Here is a 20,804-nt window from a genome sequence, read left to right as displayed (position 1 = left end):
ACTTTTTCGAACTCCTCCCAGGCAATTTTGCACCAACCTTGCCACACACCATCTGTGGACCCTCCTGACAAAAAGTTATTAAAATAATTTTGATATTCCAAGTGTGTTCCAAGTTTTGCATATCTCCACATTGGTTTGTCCAAATGACATGAAACTCAGGATACTACTTCCCCATAACCCCCTAAGCCTGTGTGCAAAATTGGCCGATGACCACTAGGTGGCACTCTTTAAATTGAAGTATTTTATATCTCCACATCGGTTGGTCGGATTAACACAAAACTGGGCAAAATTATTGTCAATGCCCTCCTGAGGATATCTGTTGAAGGTTTTACCGATCCGCCACTAGGTGGCGCTCTGGTGGCAGTTTCATTTTATATTTTTTTTGTGAAAAATTTGGTGCAAATCGGCCAATAGGTGGCGCTTTTATTGCTAAATGACAAAAAAACAGCTTGACTGCCTTCACTTTTCATAACTCAGCAGAAGTTGCTGTATGAACAAGCCCGACAGCAGCATACCCCAACAGCAGCACTTCATGACAGCAGCATGCCCCGACATGCGTAGGACTGCGAGGGCCGTTCATCACTGCTTGCAGTTTTAATTTACTCTGTGTTTGTATTATTACCTCATTAATAATGTAAATACTACAATTCTGAGTTTGAATCGCTTCCTAAATAAATCTACGTATTGCCCCTTTAATGGTGAGCTTCAGGGATTTAGGATGCATCCTGCAGAAGTCAGACATTACTTAAGTATATGAGGTGCAGCCTTTCTATAGAGTGTGTTTTCCTGGCCTGCTGACACACATATCTGCTCCCATACTGACTCACGCGTACTACCGGGCTTTTATTTTGGAGGGGGCCCCGCCTCAACCCCGCTTGCTTGACAGCAGCCGGGTCGGTGTGAGTGGAAAACGACATCTGCACTTATGTCACAGCAGCAGACTGAGTTGGCTGAATGAGGAACAGACGCGCCGGTCGCTCTGCACGTGTATGTAGCCGGTCATTGTGTTCCCGTGCGCCGCGCTCCTCACTGGCTCCACGGCGCTGAATTTACGCGTTCACTGACAAACCATGAATCATTGTTGAGTAACGGACCTGGTGGGAGTTTATTCCGGTGTTGTGAGATCATCACACAGAGGATTTTGTACACCTGAGGAGGCTCATTCACTCGAGTTCAAACGGAATCGATGCAGTCTGTTCTCTGATTTGTGCTTTTTTGTCCTCGGAGACAAGAGACAGAAACGCGCAGTGAGAACACAAAGCAGCCACTTACACCCTCATCACTGATATTAAACCACGATGGAGGTCGGTGAAGACAATTCAAAGATACCGTGTGATGAGAAGGGTAATGCTGTGAAGCCCTCTGATCTGAAGGTGGTCGCCGAGAAGACGGCGGCAGCAGAGGCGCACAGACCCACATGGGGTGGGCGGCTGGAGTTCATCCTGGCGTCGGTGGGGTACGCGGTGGGGCTGGGCAATGTGTGGAGGTTTCCCTACCTGTGCTACCGCAGCGGTGGAGGTGAGACTGAGGGAGCCTCACCCCTGTCTGAACACACATTTTTATACAAATGTGAAATAGCTTTTATGTTTTGTAAAAGGCTACTTTAGGACATTGCTGTTGTAGAGCCACCAGAATGGACACTTAAAAGGAGCCTAAACTTTAAAGAGGTCATATGATGCTAATTTTCAGGTTCGTACTTTTATTTGGGGGTCCTAGTAGAACAGGTTTACATACTTTAATTTTCAGAAAACACGTCATTTTTCTCATATGGTGCATTACCGCATCATCCCTTTTCACACTGTGTCTTGAACGCTCCGTTTTAGCTACAGAGTGAGACATCTCGCCTCTGTTCAATCTTTGGTGAGGCTTGCAAATGCACATTACTTAATCAGAATCAGAATTGCTTTTATTGCCACGTAAGTTTACACATACAAGGAATTTGCTGTGGTCTGTAGGTGCAAAACAACAAACAATAATACAAATACTTAAAAAGCCATAATAAAAGCTATATAAATATAAATAGAGTGTGACCGATTTTAAAGTAGGTGAAGACTGCTTGTGCAAGGTCGCAATAGATACTGATAAGAGCATCAGTGACTAAAACTTACATTAATGTAATGTAATTAACGGGCAGAATGTAGCCAATCAGATGCAGAGTAGGGCGGGGTCTTACCGAGCGAGGTAGCGTGATCTAAAATAACACAGCTACAGCAGTAGCTAGTTAGACACGAGTATGAATGAGATTTTAAAAGTTGAATACGACTCGTATTGTTCGAAAGATGTGGAACATAAATATAAGGTTTGAAATCGAGTGGGACTCAACGAAACTTAAAGTGGAAATAGACGACTTTTCAACTGAATTTAAGTCATCAAGTGAGTGAAAACACACACAAAAACAACAGAAAAATTAAGTTAACAAAGGTTATGTGAGCTACCATTCTGACTGCCATGTTTACAATGTATGAGTCATCTTCTTACACAACCCCTAATATCTGCAGCAAGAAAGCAAGCAGTCACATGAGCATATGACCTACACAAAAGCATTTTCATAAATAGCCTCAGTCATTACATGCGTCAATGTGGTGTTTATCTTCCTTACCAATCTATAACGTCTTGTTATCCAGCCATCCATCTCTTCTGTGAACTATAAAACTTGTTTGGGTACATATCAGGCAAGTTAGGGCGATGCATGGAAAAACCCTGCACAGGCTGGTGACGGTGACATCTTTGGATGAAGTGCCGAGTCACGTCACGTCAAAGTATTTCCACTAAAATGTTCTACAGCGACAGTTAGGGGAATTAGAAAGGAGCCGATCGCTGTATGTTTATTAGTAATCATTACACAGACAGACTGAGTCAAGACATCATCTCTGTTGTAACTGAGAATGACTCAGCAAAATTCAGCCCACTGGAGTAAGTGTCCTGCTGTTAAACATGAGCTTCATTTTCACTGAGCTGAACAGAGTCACAGTATTTAGTGATTTGTTGAGCATTATAAATGCATTAACCAATCATAAAACCATTCTGCACTGTAAGCATGCTTTATCCAATCAATGATACAGCAGCTACCACATCATATCTAAAGAAGCACGACTACACATACTTGACTGCTAGTTAGTAGCTGCTTGTACTATGAGCCACCCACTGTTCCTCTCTGTCCTTCTGATTCAGGTGCCTTCTTGATCCCTTATCTCATCATGGTGGTCCTGTGTGGCTTCCCTCTGCTCTTCATGGAGTATACTATTGGGCAGTACACTCGTTTAGGTCCCGTGCATGCTTTCGCCAAAATGTGTCCCCTGTTCAAAGGTGAGTGACTCTCCAGGCCGAGGGGTCGCTGACGAGCACCTGACGAGTTTACCTTCAGTTTCAAATTGATGTTTGAGTCCTGCATAGAGACAATTTATTGTTGTTTAGTCCTTTACTCTGTGTCAAATATAAAGTTTTTGTATACAAAACCAGTGGGTGCATCCTCTCAAGAAATCCTCTTGTATACTCAGATTTGATAAGAAGTGTCTATTCAACCCTGATTTAATCATCAAAAGGATGATTTCATCATGGAGGTGGGAAAACATCCTCATTTATCATAAAAGGGCAATGAAAATGTGGAAGGAATTTTTTGGTTTGATAGCAATTTATTTGTATAGTTACCATCAAAATGTTGCTACAAGCCATTGTTGAACAAATTACCTCCCAAAAAAGTGAATTATTAACCATCTTTCCCAGAAATCCCAGTTGATCAATACAGTATGTAAACAAAGACCTCCACATTTTTTAAGTAGACAATTTCTGGAGAGGACGAGGCATCACATTTGGTTTATAAACGGTGTGAACAATATCAATTCATTCAGATCACGAGGATGATACATTTTTATGTCTATAACATCAACATTTTAAAATGAAAATAAGAGTTTATAGCTGTTGATAACAGAAGAGTTTGTTGAGGGCTGAGTCAGTAAAAATGAAGCAATAACTCACAGTTATGACTCCTATAGTAGATTATCAGCAATAGATATGATGTGAACGTGAGCACTCGTTGCTGTTAGTTGTACAAACATGTTTCCAATAAAGTTGGGACGCTTTGTAAAATGTCAATAGAAAACTGAAAGCTATCAATTGCAAAGAAACTGTTTCTGAGCCCATGTAGCAATATCCTTTACACAGTCATGTGTTTTACAAAGTGGCAAACTCACCACATCCTGAGTTGTGAACGACTGAGCCTTTTTGTGGATACCTCCTCTCACCCAATCATGACACCAGTAACCAGTCAAAGGATAAGTTTGCCCAAAAATGAAAAATTCAGTCATTTTCTACTCACCTCCGTATCGATGGAAAGTCGGATTCTTGTCGTCCACAAAACATTTTCCGCAGCTTCACAGCAAAAACGGCGTTGCAGCATTCTCCCAAATAGCTGAAGTAGACGGGGACTTGTTTTGAAGTGTAAAAAAGAAATGGATGAAAGCATGAAATGGCTCCATACAGCTCAACCGGCAAATGGCAAGTCTCTGGAAGCCCTTGAGATCCCAAATCTATTCGAAAAGATGTTATTTAGACCTTTTTTTGGTCGAAATCATCACTGTAGCTGCTAAGCTAAAAGCGTTAGCTGGACGCCGTCTGAAACGAGTGCACAAGCTTGACTACGCATCCAGGGCTTAAATATGTCTGTCTTAAATCACTTTGGGATCTTGAGGCTTCCAGAGACTTTGGTTGTGCAGGACAAGTGGTGTGGAGCCATTTTAATTTTATTTTTCAGTTGTTGTTTTTTTTAAAAAGCAAATCCACAGCTATGTTTTGTGGACAATGAAACTTTACCCATGATTCCTTCGACATGAGGGTTCATTTTTGGGTGAACTTGGGTGATCTTTGTACTGTTGTCATTTGAGAATACGTCAGAAAGGATGAGCTAATGATCACTTTTTGTTTTGTATATGACTTACAAAGTGTCCCAACTTTTTTTGGAATGGAGGTTTTGCTAAAAAAAAACAACCCCCACATGCATTTGAGCACAGGAACATAAAGAAAACCCATACAAACTGTAATACTGTATGCACATTGCATCAGAGTACAAAGTACAGGTACTTTTTCTTACTTGTAAAAGCCTGTGGAGACGAACTGGCAGACAGTCTTCCTCTCTTCAGTTGAGGGGTTATTCAGCAGTCTTGTATAATTTAAAGCTGCTGTTTTCTGCACAGCATAAATTGCAGCAAATTATAATATATACCTCTAACATCCAACATCTTTACAGTGTATGTAAGATGCAGCTTTTCAAGTAAGAGCAGTATTTCAGTTTTAAGGTTTTTCTTCATGGGCCGCAACAACTACAACTATTCAGTCACGTCAGCCGTGGATGGGCTGTGTCAGTAGTTATATATTGACTAGCCAGTGAGTCTACTTTTCATGAGAGATAATATGTGTGCAGTTAGATAACTGTATGTGATTGTGTCAGTTTATGTCTGTCATTGAGGTCTTTCATTGCGAGACAGGGCTTCATGAACATTTTCACTTTGTGTTCATGTTTCTGTCTTAGTATATTTTGATGCATATCTGGAAATCCAAACTAGATGTTTTTAATGTTTTGCGATCATGTAAGAGGTCTGTGCTGCAGGCTGGAGTGCTCTGTTTTCTCTTTGAAATGAAATCTGCACTTTTTTCTGTCTTGATAAACGAATTGTTTTCACTTGTTGATGGATGAGAACTTGTTGCACTAACAATTCAATCCCTTTTCTCTTTTGACTTATTTATCTTGATTGTTTTTAAATACGCAATAAACATTGAATGTGTATCATTCAGAAAGAAATCACTAAAATCAACTGAACCATTTTGCTCTGTAACCTTGAATTCGATCTATTCGTACGATGATTAAGTCAAACGACCGAAGACGTGCTCTCACAGTCCACATTAGCTCTCAAAACAAATAATCAGGCAAATCATTCAGATGTTTGTTTAACAGCTTGACGTGCTTGTGGAAAAAAATCCCACACGGCAGAAGCTCCTTGCAAAATCGTAAAATCAAACGTATGACTGAGCTGAAAAGTGTTGGACTCAGAGAGCACCGGCAGCTCATCTAACCGATTACTGATCAAATCAAACAAGAGCCCAGCCATCAACAATCAATACTTGTGGGTGTGAAGTGAATATGCTGCCTGTCTTGTTCTAACTGAAGATTTTTCTCCCTAGTTTTCTTATCTCCTTAATAACAGAGATTATCTACCCGGTCAAAACGTATGGGTCCTTCACTTGATTTATCGCTCATTTCTTCCTGGTTAATGATCTGTGCTAAACAAGGTCCAAAAGCAGGTAGTTTTTCTCTGTATGTTCTTTTGAATGATTTCACTGTGCAACTCAGTGCAGTTTGCTGTGATGAACCTGTGATCCCTGATTTAGATGCCCCTGCACATATCTATCACAAATCAACAAAATATGCTCATGTTTAATTTACTGCAATATGCTTAATCAAAGCGTAGAAATGTGGAGTTTTGATTGGAAAAATTTCAAATTTTGTGTCAGTGAACAGGTGAGGTATGACAAGGTAATGCATTAATAAAAAGAAAAGAGACAGAGGAGGATAGCTCTCACCGACTCCCTCCATCTTTGTCTGCTCTGCCGTGTTTTCGAGTCCAACAGCCGGTAATGTTTTGCCAGTTTAAAATGACAAATCACTTCCCCACTTGGGGTTTGTACCAGCAGAGCAGTCGACCGCGTAAGCTAGATTTGCAAAGCAAAAGAAGTCAGCAGGCGTTAACAAAGGAAGGAGTGCTTGTTGTGGATCGCACACAGTAGTTCTTGCTGATCCTGGAGCTTGGAGAGGGGGTTCCTTTTGGCTCTGTCATTGTGATGACACAGAACTGTTTTTCAGCCGCCTGTCCTCCCATTTACCAGATATTGACACTGGGTCCGGCGGAGCGTGGCATTCCAGTCGAGTAAAGAAAATCTCGACAGGAACGTTTTCATAAACTGCTGAAAAACAGAGAGCCACTTCCTTCAGAGACAGTGGCAAAGCACGTCTCTGTCATTCTTAAATAACAAACATGGCAATGATAACATGATGAACAAGATTAGGAATAGTGATATGTAAAGGAAACGTTCAGTGTTTTTTGGAAATTAGCTTATTTGCTTGTCTGCTGTATGGGAGGGTCAGTAGCTCGAGTTAGCAGCCAGTTAGCCTAGTCGGGAATAAAGACTGGAAACAGTTGGCTTACTAGCTCGCTCGCTAGCTAACTATATGCACAACCAAATTTCTCAAGTACCACCAACTTCAGGACGTATACAGTAGGTTACGTAACGTGATGTCACGTTCATGTTCAACCTACGTGGCTAGGCGTGGCTGAAATTTGACAGATACTTGTTTTATTTATGTGATGTGTATATACTCTATGTGTATACATCACTTTTGTCCGTATTCAAATGAAATTGAATGACAGTTTATGGTCTTTGGACCACCCAGTGGAGCTCGTACCACTGTTAGATAATCACTGAACTATATTATTAATTTGGCTGTTGAGGAACATGTATCTGCCTCTGAGACGTTGATGTTACCTTGAGCCTTGACATCATATTCAAAGATAATGTCGGTAAATCACATGAAATATAGATTTTTCTTATTCCCCGGGCTAATTTATAAATCACATTAAGCCCGCTGTAATATAATCCTGTGCGAACAGGGCTTTAGTGAGGTTTAAAGGTGCTGCTAGGTGGATTTTGTTACCTTTGGACAGAGCAAGGCCAGGCCTTTTCCAGCTGTTTCCAGTCTTTGTGCTAAGCTAAGAGTCTCTTAGCAAGTCAGCGGATATGCAGATTTCGCAAAATGTTGATCTATGTGTCAGATAGAGCAAAAAGTAGAGCAGTTATTCCAGAAATAACAGTTTTAAACGGAAGAAGCGAGCAGTGGAAAATGTCTTATCGAGGCTGCTTATTGAGGATACTTTCCTGTATTTAAAAAGGTACATGTTTAATCTTCCATGTCCACTTCACTGAAGTGTCCTCCGTCACAATAATGAGCCTCTACTTGCTGAGCTCTTTTTGCTGAGTCACTGCTCAGGAGGAGACAGGTGCAAAAACTAGGAACGCACATATCGTATATGCAAGCATACACACCCCAACCTGAAATGCGATAACGCAGCAGACAACCACAGGTGTAAATAGACTGAATAATTTACATTTGTCGGAGGACTTTGATCTCACCTTTATTCAGTTGAGCGAGGGCCTGTTGTACTCACAGGACAAATGACAGAGAGGAATGTTTAATCCATTGCTCCAGGAATGCCTTTTATGTGTGGCCGAGTTTTGCTTGACTTCATCTTGGCCACCGCTGCCCAGAGATTAGACACCAGCTTTTCACTGTTCTCTAACTTTTTGTAAGATGTTAAGATATAGCCCTAATTACAATCCCAGGCCCAAATAGTTGACCCTTCCCCTGCAGAACAGTTTTTAAAAAGTGTAGGCTACAACTTCTTCCACACAGATGGCATCACTTCGGCAGATCCGTCCCTCACTTTGTGTCTTCTTCCCCCCTACGTGTCACTCCGCAGGTGTTGGTCTGGCCACAGTTGTTATCGCCTTTGTGTTTTCCACGTACTACAATGTGCTCATGAGCTGGGCACTTTACTATTTGCTCAACTCGTTCGGAGCGACCCTCCCCTGGACGTCCTGCAACAACACCTGGAACGAAGTCGGAAACTGTTCCAGCGGTTTTCAGGGCAACAACACTCACCTGCAGTCTGCCAGCCAGCAGTTCTTTGAGTGAGAAAAGATTCCTTCATTTTCAACCACAGAAATGTATTGTTTCTATATAATAACTAGACCCTGACCGATATTATCGACCAATATTGGCCTATCACAGATACATCATTAGGTGCTTTGGACAAAAGCGTCAGCTAAATGCCCTAAAAGTTAAATGTTAATTGTGCTAATGTCATTTTAGGGATCATTTCCCATAAACGTGTATATCAGCCGATCTATCGTCATCAGAATTTTTTACTGCCTTATAATCGTATCAGTATCGGCACCGTTAAATGAGCACAGGTCGGAGTCTAACAATTATGCTATTTATGGCAACGTGTCCTACATTCAGTGGAGGAAGACGCCGTCACTAAAATCATGTGGTGTGTTGTTGTGTCTATAATATATTTAGCAACATATGAATCAAAATTTGTCGACAGTTGTGTTTAGGTTTATGTTACGAGGCAACTGACAATTATTTTTAAAACGTCGCGCACACAGTCCTGATGAAGCAGATTAGCTGAGTTTTGAGTGTTAAACCTTTTTGGCATAGCACCGGCCAACTTACACTACGTCACCCATCAGCGGGAGTGTTTATTAGTCTGGTGTGGCGCATTGCATTCTGGTTATTGTAGGTTTTTTAACCTTATGAGCAAAAGGAAAAAACACCACAGTCCTTTTCTTTCAGCTGTTTTCTCCGGTCGTGTAGAATCAAATTCAAATCAGTTTAATCTTTTAAGTGCGTAGACAGCCCAGAAATACTTCTCTAAGGTTTGAAACCAAGTTTTCATTGGCTTTACGGATGCCGTTTGTCTTTTTAACACTTCTTTTTCCATCCCCCCCCCCCAGTCACAGGCTTCTGGAGAAAACAAATGGCATTGACGAAGCTGGTGGTATTCGCTGGGAACTCTTTGGCCTCCTCCTTGTTTCCTGGGTCATCGTGTATTTGTGCATATTTAAAGGAGTCAAATCCAGCGGCAAGGTTAGAACAACGGCTGCTTTTTTCTGCAAGATGTGTTTATGCACTGTGGTGATATGATGAATGTTTCGTTGGTCTTTAATTATATTCTGTGACACTTAAAATTAATATGTGTAGAGGGGGAGGTTTACAGGGAAGCGTTTCATTTTCATGCAGATTACTGGAATATAGTTTGTAAGCTTTGATATTTCCAAGAATGACATCTAAAATGATAAGTGTGCATCTTAAAGTGTGTTGTAAAATGGTTATTCACCATATTCTACCTTATGTGTTATGTCTTTTGCAGGTGGGACACTTTTGTTGCACACAGACAAGCTTCAGATACAAAACAAACATGTTTGCTCAGCCAACTCAAATGAGGACGCGATAGAATGACACAGTGACGACTGGATATTCTAACAGCATGCATGTGTCTTTGATTTAATTTGATATGCTGTACAGTAACTCATCACCTAAAGTTTGATAAAATAACCTTCTTTGAGCCAAATCAAATCATCCTCACTGGCTGCAGAAGCTCAACTCCTGCAACTTCACAGTGCGTTGATCAGTTTCTGCTTTTCACCGTTTGTGTCACACAGGTTGTGTATTTCACCGCTGTATTTCCGTACTTCATCCTGTTTGCCCTGCTCATTAATAATGTGCAGCTCCCTGGAGCGATGAACGGTATCCTCTTCTTTTTGACACCCATCTGGAGCAAACTGTTCGAAGTGAAGGTGAGACTCATAATCAAACACCAAACATCACAACAAGTAAGCTCACCTGGCAGTTATTATCTCAAACAGTAGAGGTGGATAAATGGTATTGATGTTATATTTAACTTCTGTTTGTGTGAGAAATCAAGGGATGTTATACAAATCACCTTTGTTTAGATTGAAGCCTCCCTTTCCACAGAATAGGCTCTTATCTTGTGTTTGCTCAAGCCTTAAAGTCAACCGAAGCCAGAGCTGCGAGAGGAAAGAAGGGAAGAGGTCAACGCAGGAATAAACTCGATAAACTCTTTAGGTTGAACTCGGGACAAGAGACGCTACCACAATAACATTTCAGGACAGAAAGCCATACTAGAGTGATAGTTTCCCTCTGATAGATAAAAATCAGTGCTTCAAATCTCCCAAAATAGTCAGGGACATCTACAGACAGATTTGTTGGACCTCTTAGTAGCACAAGACAAAAATAAGCTGTTTACTTATGGTACACTCACACTTGGCCCAGTTACTCCGTACTGTGCCGAAGCACGATTGTCCCACCTCCCCAGTCCCCCTGCTGGCCTGTACTCGTATTGCTCCAGCCCCAACCGGGCCGCATGACTTTACGTCATCATAAAGCGCCCTTTAGTTCACAAGATACACGGAGAACATGACTGTAACTTTACTGACTTAACTCGTATCTGTCCAAATTTCGAGGAAACACTCAAGCTTTGCATCGGACCAACGTGAACCTTTGCCGCCATTGTTGTTAAATGATTGTGGAGAGGAATAGTTGTGCCGATTATACGACACGTGCATGTTGCATGCTTGTGTTTGTGCATTAGAAACCGTACCGTGCCGAAGCACGCCTCCTATTACCGCGCCAGGGCCAAGAAAGTGCTCACACTAGTCAAACAAACTGGACTTTGGGGGGTCAAACATGCTTGGATATGGTACAGAGTGCTCCCTTACTGAGCCGAGAATAGCCCAACTCAGGTTTAAAACTATAAATACAAATGTCAGTGAACCTGTGCAGTGAAAAAGAATATTAAACATAATTCACTAAATGTGCAATCGAATAAAGTCAAAGAGAAACACAAACACACTCAAAAAGTCAATTGTTTGAGTTGTATTAGATTTGACTGACAACATCAGCAACAGCTGTGATCACATTTTGATTCAAATGTTGCTAAATCCCCATTAGTGCACTGTGGAAGCCCATTCCAGCCAAAAATAAATAAATAAGAAACTATAAGTCATTATAATGAGAAACTTTGTCAAAATAATGACAATGTTTTTCACAAGTAATGACTTTTCTCGGATTAATGACTTTCTATATACTTTGTAAAAAATGAATTCTTATCTCAAAATCATGACTTATGACCTAGTATCTCAATATAATAACACATAATCACAAAATATAAGAAACATTCTTAATATAATGACTTAGCATCTCAAAATAATGAGTCTAAGCTAGCTTGTTCATTGGACTTAGTGATAGACGTAGGTCAGAATATTGAGAAAGTTACTCGTTATTTTAAGTAAATATTAAGAGATATTTTAGTTAATACGTTTTAAAAGGTTTCTGGTTATTTTGAGTTACAGTGTCTCATTATAATGACTTACGTGATCCAATTGGCGGGAATGGGCTTTTATAGATGCACAGAGTTGCAGGACATCACCTTTTCTCCAACTTCAAACCTGTAAGAAGCGCTCAGATAAAAACCCCACGGATATCGAAATCTCTCGTGAATAAAACAAGACTGATCCAAGTTTGGTTGAAAGTGTTTTGCATCTCGGAGGAAAACAGGTTTCTGTGGGGCCTAAAAAACTAAATCAAGTTAATCTCCACTCTTTGCTGTGCTTCATCTCCATGACAGGTTTGGGTTAATGCAGCTGCCCAGGTATTTAACTCCATTGGAATAGGATTTGGCTCCATGATATCGATGGCTAGTTACAACAAGTTCAACAACAACATCCTCAGGTAAGGAATTTATCCTCTGCGTGGGAAACTGCTTTCTGAGTTTCTGTTGTATGAACACCACTCACGATGAGTTAGGGATTTTGTGATATGGGTGCATATACATACATACATACATGTCAAATGAAATGTGTCACCAAAATGACCTGAAATGGGGACCAAAAATTAAAAGAAAATTCAGATATATCACAGAATAAACAATCAAGTGAAACACCAAAATTGAAAAGGGGACCATCACAGTGTGTGTGTGTGTGTGTGTGTGTGTGTGTGTGTGTGTGTGGCTGTTTTTCTCACAGCAGCAGAGAAACAAAGTGGACATATTGTTTATGGAAGTAGCTCCAGTTTTAGTCTTCTGTCTAAATTTGCTGTTACACATACACATGAGCTGCTCTCTCGGGAGGCCACTCCCAGCCTGCAGAGAGCTGAGATGAACCCAGTCTGATGGGCTCGCTACCATCCACATAACCAGTCTGATGGGCTCGCTACCATCCACATAACCAGTCTGATGGGCTCGCTGCCATCCACATAACCAGTCTGATGGGCTCGCTACCATCCACATAACCAGTCTGATGGGCTCGCTACCATCCACATAACCAGACAGGGAGAAATGGAGAACGACTGGTGAAAGCATTGTTTACATTTATGGAGGAAGTAGCTTGGTGTGCATTTTCTTTTCAAAATAAAAGCCAGAGGATGCAGTAACAGCTCTTTAATATTCGATCACGTGAAAAAATATATGACGCTAATATGTCAACAAAATGAAACAAGAATTTTGAACTTTATCCAACGTTTTCATTCCTGTTCTTATTTACACAAAACCTTATCTGCATATTTAAACAAATGATGTCAGAAAACTTGCAATCTTAAAAATGTCAATGTGAGTAATCGTCTGGAGAAGTTTCATGGTGATACCAACATTTTTACCCTGCTCTCCAGCAGTGAATCACTAGTTTCCAGAAGAGCTGAAGGATGTTTTACGACAGTGAAGCACCAACGAAGGCCTCAGCTTCTCTGTGGGATGCAGAAAATAGACCACAAACCCTCAACTGCCTCAGCATTATTCACCGACCAGTCACTTTCTACTTTTATTTCCAATGTGTGCAATCCTTCCTGACAAACAAAAGGAGTTTGCTGATCCAGGTGTCTCTGGTGTCTTAAGTTTCTTGAACTGTACTGAAAATTTTTATTTTGTCCTCCTTCTTTTCTCAGGGACGCTTTAATTGTATCAGTCATCAACTCATTCACGAGTATCCTGGCTGGCTTTGTGATCTTCTCAGCTATTGGCTACATGGCTCATATTCACAACCTCCCAGTGGACAACATAGCAACAGATGGTAAGCATCAAGCCCATTGCAGCACACTCTGAGTTTGTTTGTTGCGGACTCACTGTGATGTATTAAATGATGTCAGGGTGTTACAGACGGACAAACAAATAGGTCCTGAACTCTGCTGTCAGCTGCAAGAACTTGTTTTGGTTTTTCATCCTCCCGGGAGCATTTTGTCCTTCTTTCCATGGAAAAACAAGACACGCTTTTCTGGATGTGCACGTCTGCCTTGAGTATTTGTCATGTGCAGGTCACTCAAGGATAAATAGCAGAAATGTACAGTTTCTTAAAGTGGTACTCCACCGATTATACGCAAGTTCAGTTGACACACGATGAGAAGTATTACTGAGCCTGTAACAGCTGCTCTTCTTCTGTTGCTGCAGAGAAAAATATCCTTCACATCCAGTTTGTAATAAGAAGAATCCTTTGGTTGCAAAATGTCATTTATAAATTGGTTGTTCAGGCAGGGAAGGTCTAATGAAAGACGAGGTGCATTATGGGAAATGTAGAATCCAGTTTTTTGGAAAGGAAAAAAATGAAAAAGCACAATGGGTCTCTTAAAACGAACGTGGGCCAGGGGCGTTAAGTGAGGTGGCCCCTTCCCTACTTCCTACCCTCCTACTTCAGCGCCCTCACTCGGACCAGAACCGTCTTTGAACCACCATCATTTTGATCTCAACTGTGCACCTGTAAAGTTCTGGGACTCTGTCTAGCACAGTTGTACCACGAAGACACACACTGAGACTCACAGTCTTGCAGTGATTGCTGCTGTCCTCTTGCTCATATCTACTGCCAGCAGCTCCTGCTTGGATTAGCTGAGGATTTAAACTTCAGTTCAGTAAAGATCAATCCAAGAAGGGGCATGAATCATGTCGATCGGTACAGCCACACTACATCAACAGCACTGTGTTATGTAAAAATGTAGAAAAGAGTCAATCAGGTTCATGGTGATGATGTAATGAAAGGTTTGAGAAGATCATTTACAAAGTAAAACTATCCTGTCGGAGCCAGCAGCCGGTTAGCTTAGCTTAGCATGCAAACAGCGAGAATGACTAGCCTAGCTCTGTCCAAAGGTAAAAAAAAGACGGCATACCACCACCTCTAAGCTCGCTAATAAACATCTTGCATCTCATCGTACTAACAACACTTTAACTGTGTCTCGGTTCAGGTCCTGGGTTGGTGTTTGTCGTGTACCCGGAGGTCCTCTCCACCATGCCGGTCTTTCAGCTGTGGGCCACTCTGTTCTTCTTCATGCTGCTGTGTCTGGGTTTGGACAGTCAGGTAAACATCTCTCAACACTCCTGTAAGGACATTGTGAGACCGTCCGAGAAGGAGAACAGTATGAAGATGATGATGAAGGAATGCACATTTGAATTTGTGCTCTTTGTAAATTCGAATTTGTTGGAAACGCACAATAAAACTGAAGTCAGACAGATTGTTTGTCTCTCGGATGTCGTCAGGTCAGAGGCACGCTCTTGGGGAAATTGGGCAAAGTGGATGTGTCATTACTCAACATACATACAGAGGATTTCTGTCTGTGCACGTTCAGACAGACTGTTTCTCTGTGACCTAGCTGTGGTCATTTATTTGGCCGTGGTCGTGGAAATGATTACACACAGAATTTATTCATCAAAATAAATAAAGTGCCTCTGACCCAAACTGACTGCCAGGCTCTTACAAGCATAAATGTACAATTACTGGAAAGTTTTTCTTCCTTATATTAACTTTTACATCCCACTCCTTTTTATTTTGGAACTTTAAGGTCCAAAAAGCTAATTACCCAAATTGTTGATGCTTTTATTTTCTCACCTCTTCCTGTATGGAAGTACTCAGAAACTCTTCTTCATTAAAAGTACATACTTTTTACCAGCAAAATGTATTTAAAGTATCAAAATTAAAGGTACTTATGATGCAAAATGGCAAAAGTAATTGTGTGCAACAAACTAAACTACTTTTATTTTGACGCTCATCTCTGTAGTCATGGTTACACGGCTCTTGGCACAGCCTCAAACAAAGATAAACAAATGTCTGCGAGTCACAACAAATCAAGAGAAAACGGCAAATGGTTTAACTTTCATAATCACAGTTTTGTGTTGTGCGTGTGCCACAGTTTGCCACAGCTGAGGTCGCCGTGACGTTCATAAAAGACGAGTTTGGACCTGAAGTTCTGCGCTACTTGAAGAGAGAAGAGCTGCTGACCCTCGTTGTGTGCATCGTTTTCTTCATTCTGGGGATTCCTCACATTACCAAGGTAGATATCTAACAGTGAAACTCTTTTACTTCTCAGAGAACCACATTTTGAGGATATGAGATAACCTACAGGGTAACAGCTACACCACCAGTGACAGGGTTGGTCTTTCTCTTCTCTCTTCTCCTTCCTGTACAGGGAGGTATCTATGTGTTTCAGCTGATGGACCACTACACCGCTGTGGTTTCCCTCATGTTCCTGGCTTTCTTTGAAGTTGTAGCTGTCTGCTGGGTCTTTGGTAAGATCCACATAGAGTTCACAAGTTCAAATGTTTTTCGGATTTCCAGTTCGTGGTAAACGCTTTAGACCTCTGAGCTTTATTCCTTTTTTCATCAGGTGTCCCGAGGATTTCCTTAATGATTAAGAGGATGCTCGGAAAAACTCCAAACATCTTCTTTCGTCTCTGTTGGAGGTTTTTCTGTCCTGTATTGGTGCTGGTGAGGTTTTAAACTTAATCTTAATTCAAATCACCGCAGCTCAAGCTTCAATTAATCGTGTTGCATTATCAGTACAAATTTCTGACTATCCTTTCCCCCCCCCTGCATAGTGTATCCTGCTCTCCAGCATTGCCCAGTACTCTCCAGCTAAATATGAAAAGTACACATACCCACTGTGGGCTGAGTGGGCGGGCTGGGGCGTCTCACTGGTGTCCATCGTGTGGATCCCACTTGGAGCCTTTCAAGAGATCTATAACAACAAAGGTTCACTTTTTCAGGTGAGTGTAACAGCCATGGCAAAAGTTTAGTAGAAGTTTCTCAGAGGGGGTTTTAATGATTTTGCATGACTGCACCCCACTTCCATTTTTTTTCGCCTGCCTGAGCCGACAGGCTTGAACAAAGTTCCCTGAAGAGTTTGTTTGTGTCTAAAATGTTTCCTTCTTCAACCTCCAGAGATTAAAAAAAGCCTTGACCTCCACAATAGACCTGGATGCTGAGGATTGGCTGCCGGAAAAGCTAAACCTCGACAACCCTGCGACTGAAACCTTGTTGACCTCAGTGGCATGAGCAGGAATGCAGCAAACGCCACGTCAGTGCGTCCATACGCGTCGTGTTGAGTGATGTAAAGAAACATATTTACAGTCTTAAAGTCTCGATCATAAAATTACAAGTATATCCTTTTTTGTATTACCAAAGGACTCTTTACATTATCTTGAAGGATAATCTTGTCGTCATCTCCTCACCCTCATGCCGATGGAAAGTCGGGTGAAGTTTCGTCGTCCACAAAACACTTCTGGAGCTGCACAAAACAGCGTTGCAGCATTTTCTCCTAAACATCTGAGGTGGCTGGGGGCAACAGAAAGAAACACAACATGGCTCCGTAGAGCTTGTCCAGCATAATCCAAATCTTCGGAAGCCCAGAGATCCCAAATTGATTTGAAAAGACATGATTTTGGCTCTAGAAAGGGTTTAAACAAAGTCTACCTCAGTTGTTTAGGAGAATGCTGCAGCGCTGCTTTGCTGTGAAGCTCCAGAAATGTTTTGTGGACTAGGTTAAATTAATTTAATCTGATTCAGGTCTGAGTGATCATGTGTCCTGTCGACTATGCAGCCAAAGATAAAGAGACAAATGATAATCTCTTGCAATCTCTGATAAATGTCAGTGAGTTTGTGTGGATTAAGTGTATTACTCATCTGTGGCAGAGGCAATCATTAGCTTACTTACTTTTTAGCTGAATACATTTGTGTTGAAACCGTTAAAGGCCACATGTTTTGATGAAATGCATCACAAACAGGCTGAAGACATCATCTAAATGCAGAGCCTCTGAACCGTGACACAACCTGTCCGAGCCAGAAAGTGTTATGAGAAACGTTAGCATGTGATGTCAGTCTCTGAGGTAAAATCCTTGAACAGACATTAGCAGAGGTGATCAAAAGCGGGACAGGGACTGATGTGATCTGGGCTGCAGGTTAATGTTCTACCCATGAATCAGCGCTTGGACGATCCATCTGATCTCTGCAGGTTGAGAAGTGGGTTAATCAGTAGTGCGTCTGCATTATTTTGACTCTCTTGGAGCAGGCGACTCTTAGAGATTATAAGTGTTGCCTTTGATCCACGTCCACGAAGCTGAATCGGGCTAATGAGGGCAGATAATCTTCGGGAGGGCAACATTTATCTGGTAATCTGGGATCTCTCTGGTTCCTGCAGTCGGACATCCAAAAACCTGCAGTCAATCACTGACTGGAGGACAATGAGTTTACTTTGGTTGGAAACAAAATGTAGTCTAACTCAAGGTTTAACCTTGAGATTGGACATCAGTGATGAGTCATTTCTTTTAATGATTGACCTCCTCGTCGTACGTGAACAGAAGAAGGTTCAGTCAGAGTCAGAAGTATAAGCTTTGGGTTAATGTATAATGTTTAGTAGACGATCAACCTCAACTGGAAATGACCGGAGGAGTTATTTCACAGTCAGATTGTCTAACTATGTCTTATTGATATCTTACCAGACAAACCCTCATCCCGGAGTGCCTTTTTTCCCCCAAAGCATCGAACACATGCTCTGATAATAAATGCTAAAAAAAACATCTGAACATGATTTCATGATGATGATATTTCTCAATGACGAAACATGTATCTTACACCTCGTTCTCACTATTTAAACGATTATGAAGAAGTCGTCATTTTGTGCGATTTGGCAGTTTCTGAGTGCAACACCACTGTCTTAGATACAAAATCCCAGGTCTGTAACAAAACTGTCAGATGTACTGTAGGTGCTAACTACAAACAAAACTCATTACATCATAACAATGGGGTTTAAAGTTTCACAAGAGAAGCATCTGTTTCATGAAACTTAATGTTACCTTCTTCAAGTGCCTTTCATGATTTGTGTTTAATAATCTATTTAATTTGACAACCAAAACTTTTATTTAAGCTGTTGCATGTTGTATTTGTTGTTGTACACTGTAAGAAATCTGACCCAAAGTGACTTTACTTAAAAAAATCAAGGAAACCGATTACATTGTAATCACCAAGTAAAGTAGACTATTAAAATTAAGTTGTTAAAGTGGTCGTCGTCTTTACTTGGTAATTCTGAGATAATCGGTTTCCTCGATTTAAAAAAAAAAGTAAATTCAGCTTTCGAAAATTTACAGTGTAAAGTGCATTATTTTCCTGTTTTATGAATTGTATCAACCGTTTTAAACATGCAAAGATTCTCCTTCTAATACGTTCCTGTTTACACTTCATGATATTTAGCTTGAATATGAACTAAAATACACAATTTCAACGGACGATTACACTGTAAAAATCTAAAACCGATGAAACCAATTACCTCAAAATTACCATGTGAGGTCGATTAATCATTTTGAAGTCGTTAAAGCTTTTCCGCTCGCACAACTTAAATGTAATAAAGTATTACTTGGTATTTCTGAGGTTATCAGTATCCTGACGGGAAGTCAACCATTATAATTTACAGTGTAACATTAATTATGCTTCCAGTGTGGGTTATTTGAAAGACAGGAGTTGGGCAGACATGTACCATGATGTGCTGACACTGTTGGTTTTCTTCTCACCTTTAAACTTCACTGATTACACTGTAAAATCTGACAAAGTGACTTTATTTAAAAAAAAAAAAACTGAGGAAACCGATCACCACAAAATGACCATGTAAGGTAGACTGATAATCTTGAGTTGTTAAACGTTTTAGCTCGTACAACTTAAATGTAATAGTCTACTTTACTTGGTGATTCTGAGGTAATCGATCCATGACGTTAGCTGCTGCAGTTTGTGGCTGTGTGATGATGAATGAATGAAAACCGGCAGAAGTTCTTTGCTCCATGAAATCACACTGTCCTCACACATATTTTCAACTTTCCTGCCATAATACACATTTAGTCTTCAATGCTGTCATTGTAATTTGTTACAGTTTCATAGTAATTTCACTGTAAACCTGCTGTATCCTCACATTCACGCAGTGTCACTGTGAACAAGCTAATCAGACTTTATATATAACAAGTATATATATTTGTACGGTGGGATATTTTTTCATGTTTTCTCATGTTTCATGTTTGTTTAACAAAAATCTACAAATCCACAGTCTCTTTGATTTTTCATATCAATGTGTGTTTCCTTATATTTTTATCATATTTCTACTGTGTAGTGGTTTGTGGTGTCTTATATTATGTTGAATAAAAAGCCTTCATTTTTGCTCTGGTGTCAGTGAATAACTTTGGTTTTTCTTCATTATATACACACAAAAACTGGAACGATGCGCTCCACTCTGAAAAACTCGAAGGTCATGTTTCAAAAATCAAAACTCCAGGCTGCCAAACTCTTTGGCTGCCTCCGCCAAAGGAGGTTATGTTTTCGCCTGGGTCCGTTGGTTTGTCAATACGATTACACAAACTACTACTGAATGGGTTCCCACGAAACTTGGATGGAGGATAGGTCATGACCCTGGATAGACCTCTTTAACTTTTGGTGCAGATCCGGATTAGGGGATGGATCCAAAACATTTTTCACTATCTTTAAAGGTTTTTTTTTACATTTTCGTTACTTTAAAAATCTTTTACTTTAAAAATAACCCTAACCCAGCCAAAAAATCTAATGAAATCCTCACAGCTTGAACTCTGGTTTGAACTAACAATACTGCAGTGTCAACGATAAGCCTACAGTCTGACTGTGGGAAGCTGGGTTGTGAGTTTAGCACAAATTTGAGCTCATAGGACGGACAAATGTGCAATGTATCCTGTTCTGATCCAATGATAGTGTCGATCCATATACTCACAGAATTGTATTACAACATGGTAACAGTCTTTATACTGTAAACCATGAATATGTTTTTATTGAGCATCAACATTGGAGGTTGTATAGTCACAAAAACAAAACAAAACAAAAATGCAGAAGTACAATGCTCACTTCTTTGTATGCTTGTG

At 40.6% G+C, this 20,804-nt stretch overlaps 1 protein-coding gene across 1 annotated transcript; it reads left to right on the top strand.

Moving 5' to 3' along the window:
- The first annotated feature begins 967 nt into the window (after positions 1-967).
- On the top strand, positions 968-20,076 carry LOC311260884 (sodium- and chloride-dependent GABA transporter 1). The gene is made up of 13 exons (XM_084359153.1): positions 968-1,518; positions 3,172-3,306; positions 8,526-8,736; positions 9,565-9,697; positions 10,273-10,407; positions 12,258-12,361; positions 13,568-13,692; positions 14,852-14,964; positions 15,794-15,934; positions 16,070-16,169; positions 16,268-16,368; positions 16,479-16,646; positions 16,822-20,076. The coding sequence occupies exons 1-13, from the start codon at positions 1,299-1,301 to the stop codon at positions 16,933-16,935; spliced, it is 1,800 nt and encodes a 599-aa protein (XP_084215279.1). The 5' UTR covers positions 968-1,298; the 3' UTR covers positions 16,936-20,076.
- The last annotated feature ends 728 nt before the right edge of the window (positions 20,077-20,804 follow it).

The sequence above is a fragment of the Pagrus pagrus genome (genome assembly GCF_965226575.1).
Source record: "Pagrus pagrus genome assembly, chromosome: 8".
Taxonomy (NCBI): Eukaryota; Metazoa; Chordata; class Actinopteri; order Spariformes; family Sparidae; genus Pagrus; species Pagrus pagrus.
This window is presented reverse-complemented; position numbering and strand designations above follow the sequence as displayed.